This window comes from Delphinus delphis, chromosome 12 (genome assembly GCF_949987515.2).
Source record: "Delphinus delphis chromosome 12, mDelDel1.2, whole genome shotgun sequence".
Lineage (NCBI taxonomy): Eukaryota > Metazoa > Chordata > Mammalia > Artiodactyla > Delphinidae > Delphinus > Delphinus delphis.
In genome coordinates, this window is record NC_082694.2 from 54,781,849 (window position 1) to 54,794,159 (window position 12,311).

Sequence of the window (12,311 nt, forward strand, 5' to 3'; positions counted from 1 at the left end):
TCCCGCACTCTGCAGAGAAAAGTCCCACACTCCGGGTTCTTCACAGTCGGCTCTTCTCGAGAGTTCCCGGGTGTTCTCGCTAGTTGGCCCCCCGCAAGCCCTTGCGCGAACCTGGGAGGAGTCGACCTCTTCCGACTCTACCAACTGAAAAGTGAAGGGGTGGAGAGACTGAACATGCTGACGTGAAGGAAAGAGAACGGAAAGAGACGCTCCCTGGAATGATATATCAAGCTACCTTGTAATGCACATATCTCGTGGGGATCATATGTCCTGGGAGAAACAGGTTTTTCAATCTTCCAAGTTATAACAACACGTGCCTCCCCCTACGTCTGGCGCCCGGCCTTTGGTCTCTCCCGCGCCGGACGACCCCGCGGTCACGTGCTCCCCCATCCTTGTCCAGCGTGCAGCCTACGGTGGGGACGGCGGAGCCATGGCGGCCTTGCTGAGACCGGCCCGCTGGCTCCTCCGCGCTGGGGCGGCCCCGCACCTCCCGCTCTCCCTGCGCCTTCTAGCGGGCGGCCCGAGGCGGCCGCACGCCGCCTTCTGTCCTCACGCCGCTCGCGCCGGGCGCGTCGCCGGGTGAGTGCCCGGCCGCTTTCTCAGCCCGCCTGCAGCGCGGCAGTTCCTCGGGGTCGTGGACGTGGGCGAGGGCCGGGTCCCACTTGTGCTGTTTCCACACCCTCCTCGCTGCTCCAGGGCCAGGCGTCCCCGGGCCTCGTATCACGCTCCTCACCGGGGGGTTTAGGATGACAGGGTTGGTCGCCTTCGAAGGTTACGGCCACGGACGTGGCTTGCTTCCGTCATGGATCCTGCCATCGCCGCCTCGGACTCGGTCACCCTGCCCTCGGGTTATCGACGTCCTAAGAAGCTGAGAGGGGCTTTGAAGGCTGCTGCAGGGGGTCAAGTGTTACTCTTCTATGATTGACCGGCTCGGGTGTTGTCCCACGTGCAAGCGTTATTGGTGCTTAGTAACCATCTACGATTTAAGTTTCGAGAGCTTTCTTTTTGGAGGGAGGATAGGTTGGGAATTTTGGGTGAGCAAAGGGTAATTTAGAGGTGGAAGTTTAATTATCATCAGTGTGGGGTTTTGCCTCCGTTTTCTTCAGTGGAGTTTACCTCAGTATTTACGAAGATGTGCAGTGGGTTGGGAGTCGGGACAGTAGACTGTGTAAATGTCAGTGAATGTGTAAGTGGACACATTCTAGGCACTCTGTGGGAACTGGGGGTGCAAAGGCAAATTAAGTTCTCAGTGGGTGTCAAATATGTGAGTAAATGCTCTCATGGATTGAGGTTTATCAGGGGGTAAGTTTGGTATAGACTTTGCCAAGCAGAGGATAAGGAAGCTTGATGAAGGTGTTAATTTGAGTAGTATTTTTTTTTTTTTACATCTTTATTGGAGTATAATTGCTCTACAATGGTGTGTCAGTTTCTGCTTTGTAACAAAGTGAATCAGCCATACACACACACGTTCCCATATCTCTTCCCTCTTGCGTCTCCCTCCCACCCTCCCTATCCCACCCCTCTAGGTGGGCACAAAGCACCGAGCTGATCTCCCTGTGCTATGCGGCTGCTTCCCACTAGCTATCTGTTTTACGTTTGAGTAGTATTCTGATCGCCTGAGAAGGATAGATGGGCACTGAGGTTTTAGAGTTGAAGAAAAACTGATTTTGAAAGACGAGTGTTTATAAATAGAGGTACTTTGGGAGACAGCATAAGGACTAAGAGCTGAGGATCTGGAATAGACCAGGGCTGGACTGTGGGCTTCTCTATTTGCATTATGCCACTGGACAAGTTACGTAACGTTGACAGGCCTCAGTTTCTTTAGTTATAAGATGGGAGTAGTAATAGTGTTGGTGACATTGCATGAGGTTATCTATATAAAGCTCTTAACATAGGGCCTGGTTCCTCGTAAATGCTGTATTAGTTACTATAATAGTAACAGTAATAGCTGTGATTGCGTGGATTTTTTGTGGTCCTGCTTGGAAACCTACTTTATGTGTAGAATTACATGGAGGAAATGTTTTATGACTTCTTAGCAACTTAGTTATACATTTTTGGAATGTAGTCTGCTTATGACTTGGAGCCTACCTGAATTTTCTCATTAGGCCTGAACAGTTAACCTTTAGAAGTTGTGCCTCTGCTTTCACAGATCTACACTTCTTGGCTTTGAGAGAGGTTCTTTTGAGAAAGTTGTGCCAATGATTTATATTTTTCTAGTCCTTAACATCCCTGTGAGGCCAGGGGAGGGTCGATGTTACAGTTCATCTTCGCTGTTGCATTTGAGGAAAACAGTAGGGGGAAGACAATCTAGTAGAGAGGGTGTTGGTCTGCTCATCAGACCTGGGTTCCATTTACTTGCTGCATAACCTTACCTAGCCTTTTTGATCCTCAGTTCGTTGTCTGTGAAGTAGAGGTAACAAGGCCTTTCCCTCTTCTTTTAAAGCTCATTTCTTGTCATTCAGGACTCAACTTAAATGCTATCTCTTCAGAGAGGCCTAACCTCAACACTCAGTGCAAACCCTATTTTAGTTGTATCACAGCATGTCTCACTTGTCTGATATTATTTATCTGCCCGCTGCTTGTTTCCTTAGAACTTAGTCTTGTTCACCATTGTGTGCTCAGCTCATAGCAGGCAGTAAAGAAGTGTTTGTTTTCTTGTTCTCCTGGACTCTGAACATTTTCTATACAGTTTCCTACCCACAGCCTGTAAGCATGCTCACATCTTTCCCACCTGAAAAACAAAACCTTTCCTGAAACTGGACTTAACTCCACATGCTCCCCAGTCTCTTCTTCCTGTCTGTACTCCTGTCTCCTTCATTTCTTCACTTCGAATTTGCTCTTTGACCCACTGCAGTCACACCACTGGGAATAGCCATCATTGTTTTATTTATTAGCTTTTTATTATGTATTTTTAAATTTTAGAACTTATGTGCCTTCAGGAACAATTGCAAAATATTGGGGGGGAAAGCAATAAACTAAAAATCACTCTTAATTCTATCACCCACAGAGAGCCATTGAGATGTGTGTATATATATATACAGAGAGAGAGAGAGGGTGCTTTTAAAATTAGGCATGTGTGAGATGTAAGTTTATTTCATTTAATTTTTTAAGGGACTTCTTAATAACCAGATCCACTCTTGGTTTTTTTTATATAAATTTTTTTATTTTTGGCTGCGTTGGGTCATTGTTGCTGTGCGCAGGCTTTCTCTGGTTGCAGCGAGTGGGGGCTATTCTTCGTCACAGTGTGCGGGCTTCTCATTGCAGTGGCTTCTCTTGTTGCGGAGCACAGGCTCTAGGTGCGCGGGCTTCAGTAGTTGTGGCACGCGGACTCAGTAGCTGTGGCTCGTGAGCTCTAGAGGGCAGGCTCAGTAGTTGTGGCACATGGACTTAGTTGCTCCGCGGCATGTGGGATCTTCCCGGACCAGGGCTCCAACCCGTGCCCCCTGCATTGGCAGGCAGATTCTTAATCACTGCGCCACCAGGGAAGCCCCCAGATCCACTCTTTAGGCCTTGACCTCTGACATTACTGTCTCCCATTTCCCCCTTAATGAAACCCTTTTATTGGCATTGAAGATGACACCACTCTTTCTTGATTTTATTCTCTTTAGAATTTTTCTCATTTTGTTGCATCCTTTTTCCTCTGTTCATCTCTTAAATGCTGATATCTTTGGGGGGTGGCGGTGGTTGTCCTTAGTCCTTTTGTTTTCTCTTTTTTTTTCATTCCCTTTGGGTGACCTCTTCCATTTTTAGGGCATCAGCTGATACCTGCCTATCTGATGATGGCAATATTTTCCCTCCTGGAGGTGCCTGCCTGCTACTAGGCACCTCCACTTGTTGACCTATAGGTACTTCAAACCCATACATCTCAAACTGGATTCATCACTTTGCTGTACACCAGAAACTAACACAACATTGTAAGTCAACTATACTTCAATTTTTTTTTTTTTTTTTTTTTTTGTGGTACGCGGGCTTCTCACTGTTGTGGCCTCTCCCGTTGCGGAGCACAGGCTCCGGACGCGCAGGCCCAGTGGCCATGGCTCACGGGCCCAGCCACTCCGCGGCACGTGGGATCTTCCCGGACCGGGGCGCGAACCCGTGTCCCCTGCATTGGCAGGCAGACTCTCAACCACTGCGCCACCAGGAAGCCCTATACTTCAATTTTAAAAATAAAAAAAAAAAAGAAAATATCAAACTGGATTCATCTTTCCTCCCAAGTCTGTTCCTCGTGCGTCCCCTGTTTTAGTGAATGTTGCTATTTCTGTCAGCTTTATAGAGATTTTTCATTCATATTTCTTTGACACTTCCCTGTTCCCATCCTCTCTCCTATGTATTGATTGCACAAATGATTAAGTTCTGTTAGAGCTACTTCATCTGGAATGATTTCCCTCTTCTTCCAACCCCTACTTTATTCTGTAGTTACCCTGGTAATTTGATCTTGTCATTTTCCTACTTAAGAATTAGACACTGTGGTGGCTCCATTTGTTCCAGGATAAGGTGCTTCATGATCTGGAGATGCCTCTGGAGCCTCACTTCTTGTGAGTTCATTCCCATGGTGTCCTCTGTGCTAGCCATCTCAAACTACTTCAGAGTCCTCCACAGCAGGGCTTCTGAAACCGTAATGAGCATAAGAATTCCCTGGGGATCCTCTGAAAATGTGGATTCTGACTTTGTAGGTATAGGTAGGGGACTGAGGTTCTGCATTTTTAACAAGCCCTCAGATGATAAAGGTGCTGCTGGTCTGTGAACCAGCAAGGCTTTGATGGAGCACGTTGCACATCTCTTTACCTTTGACTGTGATGTTCATTGTTGGGATGTGTCTCCTCTTCTCTGTTTAATCTCTGTTGCTGGCTTCTCCCTTTGACCACTCCCTTCTTGTGCTTTCTCTCAGATCCGGAATCACTAAAGCACCCATTAACACTATTGCATGTGTACCCACCAGCACTCCAGACCTGGTTGAAGGTTCCTTGAAGGCAGGGACTTTGTCTTACTCTTTTTGCCTCCCCTGGTGTCTGACTTTGTGGCACATAGTAGATGTCAAATGTTTGTTGAGTAAATCAATGAAAATCTTAGATATTGAGGGAGGAGTATTTGTGGGATGCAAAGGAGTTTGAAGGGGTACTTAACCCATTCATGTAGTGCAGTGGATCTCCCCAAATTCACCCTGATCTTGATTTCCAGGAATGTCTGAGAAGGACAGATGAGTATTATTGAGTGAAATTATTAGAATTTATTAATACTTAGGTGCTTCAGAGGAAAGGTAAGCTTTGAGTTAAATCAGTTTGGAAGCAGATCTGGATTGATGATTATCTTAAAGGTGAAGAGCACATATTGCCCTATGACAGAATGATGTGACTTCTAAAATTGAAAGGAGAGAAAACTTTTCCTTGTTTACCTCTCATTGAAAAAACATTCTCAGCACATCTTAAAAGTCTGTCTGGGTCCTTTGGAGTTGCGATTCAGCCTCTGCTCCCTGTGGGTTTAAGTTTATCAATTACAGAGGACTATGATAGGCACATGTACAACATGTTATGTTTGTGCTATCCATAGAGAGGAATATAATACTGTGGCATTTCAGAGAGAAGAAGGAAAGAAACATTTGTTTTGTGGTAGGGGATTGCTCAAGTTTAAGAGGCCATGTGGTAATGAGTAGTGAGAATGTTCCAGGGGAAGAAAGAGGTGGAAGAAACTTGGAGGCCATACTTTTATCCTGTGTGTCTACGTGGGGTGGGATGTAGTGGAAGTTGATACTGCAAAAGTCAATTTCTTTTTTTAAAAAAATAATTTATTTTTGGCTGCATTGGGTCTTTGTTGCTGCACGTGGGCTTTCTCTAGTTGCAGTGAGCAGTGGCTACTCTTGGTTGCGGGTGCGCGGGCTTCTCATTGCGGTGGCTTCTCTTGTTGTGGAGCACAGGCTGTAGGCACGCGGGCTTCAGGAGTTGTGGCACACAGGCTTAGTTGCTCCATGGCATGTGGGATCTTCCCGGACCAGGGCTCGACCCTGTGTCCCCTGCATTGGTAGGCGGATTCTTAACCACTACACCACCAGGGAAGTCCCCAATCAATTTCTTAAAGCTACCAGCGTTGATTAGAAAGTTGGTCGGAAGCCGTTGGAGGCTTTTGAGAAGTACAGTTCTTGACAAAGTTTACAAAGACCCTAGGAGAAATAGGGACTGGGGATAGATAGACCAGTGAGGAACAACATTGATACATACTGCAGATTAGGCTTAATAGGGCCACAACTAGGTGGTACAGAACTGAAGAAAAGATACTTCCTTTTCTGAAGGAAAGAGAACAGGAGCTTGGAGAGAATGTTAGAATTAGGAAGAATTGATTTGGAGATTAGGATAAATAATAGTACCTTTGGGGTAGATCTTTACCATTGTCAAACTGTGTTTGTATGAATTTATCACACACACGTTTCATCTTCTGTGGGTTGATATTACAAGTTAGGAAACTGAGGTTTAGAAGGGTGAAGTAATTTATCCGGAATCTCCAGTTGGGATTCAACTGCAGATGCTGTGATTCTCAGTTCCCAAGTGCTTTGAATATGTTGTGTTTTAGGTGCTAAAGGGATTACTTATGGACATAAAAACATTTTTTAAAAAAGGCAATACATAATACAGTATAAATTGAGGAATTAGAGACTATCACAAGTAAGCAAGCACATGATAAGATCTCAATGTAAACTCTGGAGGGCATCTCTAGAATAATCTAGTCTATCCCACTCTTGCTTTATATTGATAGATTCTACAGAGTATCTTGCTCCACGTGACATCTAAGGTCCCAGCCTGGGTAACTGACTCTTGTTAGTTCCTGTCATAGCTGAGACAAAGGAGACATCCCTTTGGACTGGAGGAGCCTGAGATGGAGGGGACATCTGGATAGGTGGAAAGGAATGGCATTGGTGTTTCAAGTCAGAAGACTGTTACCAAGTGTAGAAGGTTTGCAAGTGACTTTTTTACTCTGAAGTTCTGTGACTTACCGTAGAGCATAAAGCAGTGTTTGGGGGACAGCTTAGCTGGGCAAGAGTTTTCGGAGAACTGAGGTCTTGGAAAATTCAGGGAGAATTTTTCAGGGAGAAAGTTCATTGTGACAGCTTTACAAAAGATTTTTTAAAAGATCAAACAGCAGATATTTATTGAGTACCTTCTATAATAAGAACTATTTATTGAGCACCCTTTTGTTAGGAATCTTATTTTTTATGTGATCTTTACAAGGTAGGTACTTTTTCTCACTTGAGGGAACTAATGCTTAAACCAAATACCTTTCCCAGAGTCACGTACCTGTTAAACAGCGTAGCTTGGATTTCAGTAGGCCTTTTAAAATAAGTCTTGTACTTTCTGCTAATACATTTTAAAAAGAAGAAATGATGTAGTTAATATTTATTATGCTTAATTTGCTGGGTCCTTTATGTATACTTTTCTCAGTGTTGCCCAGACCTTGGGCATTTGTGTACTGCCTTCACATTTTTTTGCCAAATCTAGTACTACCTAAACTATTATTTATGTTTAGCATTTTTCTTTTCATTGGGTTTAGGTTTAAACTGACATTTTATAACTTAATTTTGTTTTAAGCAAGAATTCTAGGAAGATAAAGAGCTAGATGCAATAGTTATTTTAAACTATTTATTGAAGTAAATAAAACTACAGAAATAGAAAGTCTTTGTCTACATGCTATCTAAAACCATTTTCCTGGCAGAAGTGCAATATTTTGGGAAACACTGCATTATCTCAGTCTTTGTGATATTCCTGTGCGGTGAATACTATTATCTCTGAGATTTTACAGGCTTAGAGAGAGTTGTGGTAACTTGCCCAAAGTTACATATCTTAGAAATGGCAGAGCCTGAAATCAGGACAGTCTGTTTGTTTGTTTTTTCCCCTTCCAATGAGAATGTCTTGAATGGCCTAAATTTTGCATAATGGCTAACCGTTTATCCTTTTTTTTTTTTTTCATATAATTAGAGACTTTTGGCTTACAATTAGTGATAGTTCCCAGGAAACATGGCAACAGATATAAAAAGAATATGTTAGACATTTCTTATTGGAATCTAGGTTTCTATTGAGTCTGGTGTTAGCAAATTTGGAATACTAGACTTCTCAGTACAAGCTCTTCTGTTCTTAAGCTTCTTTCTTTTCTCCTTATAATATAGACTTTACAGTTAGGGGCCATGTTGGAAATTCTTAATTTTTTTAAACACATAAAATATTCCTGTTAAATTTGACTCTAAACAAGAATTTTAAGGACCAAAATTAGGAGTAATTGCCAAAATTTCCCCTCCTTATCCCAATAACCATTTTACATTTTTACATTCAAGCCCACACTCTGAAAGCTGGTGTGTTTCCACTATGCCATGGAGCCTTCTGTTTTTGTCTCTAAGATTGTGCTTATCAAGTGTTATGAAAATGATAACATAATACGATAAGATGTATACAGAGGATTAATCGAGACTCTGTAGGGCTCTTTTACATGAATTTTTCTCTATTACATGGAAGTGAGAATTAACAAATTGTACTGGCAAGACTTGTTGCCTGGAATTTGCAGTTAAATCAGGTGGGAGCCTTGGTGATTCTCATCTCCGCGCCCACCCTCTAAGCTTCAGTCTCTCACTTGGACTGCTGCAACAGCTTCCTAAATGGTATCTCTATTAAATTCTTGCTGCTGTCTAATTTTTGGTCCACCCTGCAGCTAGACTGATCTTTTCTAAACAGAAATATATCATACCACAACCCCTGCTTACAAAACCTTCAGTAGGGTTATATACAGTTTTGTACTTGGAATGAAATCTGGATCCAGAATAAAATCCAGACTCCTTACCTTCACAATCCTCCATGATCTAGCCCAGCCGTCCTCTCCAATCTCATACCATCTGTTGCTCACGCACTTGGTCTACTGACTGTTCTACTTGGCCTAGAATACTCATCCTCTGATATCTGTATGGCTGCTGCCTTTCATCCTTAGTTAAAAATTTTGAATGTCATCATCTTTGTACATTTAATCCAAAGTAGAACCCTACTGTTGTTTCATTGGAGTCATAGAACTTAACACAACTCGTGGGTTTTGTTGTTTTGTTTTTTAAGTTTAACTAATTGATTATCAGGTTTACTTACTAGATAAGTAGAAAGGCTGATCCTAGCACAGTGCTTTATACATAGAAGGTGCTTGATAAATCTTCTTTGAATCAATAAATGAAAGAATTTAGGTGTTGTGATAAAAGTAAAAAAAACAGTTATAGGATCCTAAAGAGGCAGTGGCATGAGACGGTTTTGGGGGAGATTGATCTGGCAGTTGTATGAAGAAAAGCTGAAGCCTGAGAAACTAATATGAGTTTTGTTGCAAAAATCCATGTGTTCTGGATTGAACAAGGAACTCAGAAATAAAGAGGTATCTGAGGGCTCAACAGATGCGCTGTGAAGGATGAGAGGGATTGAGCAATTATCCTAAGATTTTGAGCTTGAGGGAAAAATGTAAAGGTGGTGTAGTCAGTAGCAGTGAAGAAATTTGAAAGGAATACCAACCACTTTTAGGAGGAGTCATTGTTTTTTGAATTTTTAACATGTTAAAACTTAATTGGAATCAGTATATACATAAAATGTATAAAATAATTATATACTGCAACCAAGTTGGGTTTATTCCAGGTGTGCAAGCCTGGTTCAAGGTTTGAATAGTCAATTGATGTAATCAACCATATCAACAGACTAAATAAAGAAAACTCAAGTAGAATAGTTAAAATAAGGGATTGGTGAGAACATAAGAGAAATTTGGATACCTATTGCCTACAGAATGGTTCAGCAAAATATGCTTCTGTGAGAGCAGCATTGTGAAAATCAGTCTTGTATTTTATAAGCATGTCATAAAATCCAAATCCTGTCGTTATCAGCCATTGTAGACTTCCCCTTATCTCGTCTCACATTCCCTGCCTAGGTTTAATTTTTACCACTTTCCAGTGTGAACTGCCTGTTGCAGCCAGATTAGTTTCCTTGATGCCCTTCCGCCATGTTGAGCTCATTTCAGAATGAAATTACCCATGTACAGGTACAGGTCCTGTCATTTAACTAGCTTTTACTGTGACTTTGGGCAAGTTACTTCACTTTTCTTATCTGTAAAGTCAAGATTATAGTCCTAATTTTCTATTACCTTGCATGTCTTAAATGCGTAATAAACATTAGCTACTGACTATACCTATTCTATCGCTGTATCTTTAAACTCTGATAGCTCTAGAGTGATGCCCAATTGGCTCATAATAGCAGTGAAAAAGGAAGAAGAGAATAGGGAAGGGAGAGTTTTAAAAATGTATGTGATTAGTTTGGTGTATATTCAGAGTTTAAAAGGAATGAATAACAGTTCAATAAAAAGTTTACTTGAAAGAAATAAACACTGAGACTATCCAAAACATACAAAGAACTCTTAAAACTCAACAATGAGAAAACTTAATGACCTAGTTGAGAAATTAGCACATCTGAACAGTTCACCAAAGAAATACTGAAGGCAAATAAGCATATGAAAAGATGCTCATATCATATGTCATTAGGGAATTGCAAATTAAAACAACAGTTAGATACCACTACATGCATGTTAGAATGGCTAAAACACCTATGGCATCTGTGGTGAGATGTGGGGCAATAGGAACTCTCATTTATTGCTAGTGGGGATGCAAAATGGTACAGGCATTTTGGAAGATAGTTTGACGGTTTCTTACAAAGATAAATAAACATAAGCTTACCATATGATCCAGCAGTCACACTCCTAGATATTTACCCAAATGAGTTGAAGATTTCTGTCCACACAAAAACCTGCACATACATGTTTACAGTAGCTTTATTCATAATTGCCCAAAATTGGAAGCGACTAGTATGTCCTTCAGTAGGTGAACTGATAAGCAAATTGTGGTACATCCAATACAGTGGAATGTTACTCAGCACTAAAAAAAATGAACTATCAAGCCATGAAAAGACACAGGGGAACCTTAAATGTGTATTGCTAGGTGAAAGAAGCCAATCTGAAAAAGATTACGTCCTGTATGATTCAACTATATGACATTCTGGAAAAGGCAAAACAAGACAAGTAAAAAGTGGTTGCTAGGGGTTCAGGAGGAGGGGGAAGGGATGAGTTAGGTGGAACATAGGGCATTTTGAGGGCAGTGAAATATTCTGTGGTTCTGTAATGCATGTCATGTATTTGTCAAAGCCCATAGATATGTACACACAGAGCGTGAACATTTTTGTATACTATAGACCTTAGCTAATAAAAATGTATCAACATTGGTCATCATTTGTAACGAATGTACCACACTAATACAGAATGTTAATAGAGGAAATTAGGTGGACGGGGAAGAGGGTCTAATACATGGGAACTCCGTACTTTCTGGACAGTTTTTCTGTAAACTTAAAAATGCCTTGAAAAAGTAAGGCATTGATTTTTAAAAGTGACAGGCTTAATAGGGGAGCCTGTTAATTAGGGAACCCATGGAAGCCTGTTTATAATAATCTAATAATAATCTAGTCCTTGTACCTTTTTGAAATATGGACGCTCAACTATAAAATCATTATTTTTTTCACTAAAGAGTCAAAAAACACTAGCACCCATTATAAAAAAACAACAAAACCTGAGAAAAATAACTTTTTAAATGCCAGATTTTGCCAGAGAAAATTCATGGGTAACCTGGAAGTTGGTTGTGAGTGCTGGAGTCTCAGGAGGGAACCTGAGAAATTTAACTCAAAAATATAAAGGAGCCATTTATGACACTTGGGTGAAATGATAAAATAATTTTCCCTTATGTGTTTACATCACTTGGTCATCAGGTTTTGGAGGCAGTGCATTCCAGCTTGTTCAGGCCTGATGGTTAGGTTCCTACCTTGCATGGACCCACCTTAACCCCTGCACTTGTTCTTTCCTTTCTTTTCTATCACAACATACCTATCGTTCTAGGCTGTGAACACACCCTTTTTCCTTCAGGGTGTGTTCAAATGAATTTAAAAATAAATTCTGTGTCAAATAAATGTAGAAAGCACTGCCATGTGAGGAAGCACTGGAGAATCTTTTTTTTTTTTTTGTGGTACGCGGGCCTCTCACTGTTGTGGCCTCCCCCATTGCGGAGCACAGGCTCCAGACGCGCAGGCTCAGCGGCCACGGCTCACGGGCCCAGCCGCTCCGCAGCATGTGGGATCTTCCCGGACCGGGGTACGAACCTGTGTCCCTGCATCGGCAGGCGGACTCTCAACCACTGCGCCACCAGGGAAGCCCTGGAGAATCCTTTTGAAGAGTGAAGAATCCTTTGACTTAAATATGTAACTCTTCCCCTCCCCAGTTTATTT

General features: G+C 41.9%; 1 protein-coding gene across 2 annotated transcripts in view; it reads left to right on the forward strand.

Moving 5' to 3' along the window:
* Positions 1–412: 412 nt before the first annotated feature.
* Positions 413–12,311, forward strand: part of LRPPRC (leucine rich pentatricopeptide repeat containing) — a 105,660-nt gene continuing 93,761 nt past the window's right edge. For both annotated transcript variants that reach the window (XM_060026704.1, XM_060026705.1), the window contains exon 1: positions 413–579. In XM_060026704.1, coding sequence (XP_059882687.1) covers positions 431–579 — 149 coding nt within the window. In that variant the 5' untranslated portion in view covers positions 413–430. The remainder of the gene's footprint in view (positions 580–12,311) is intronic.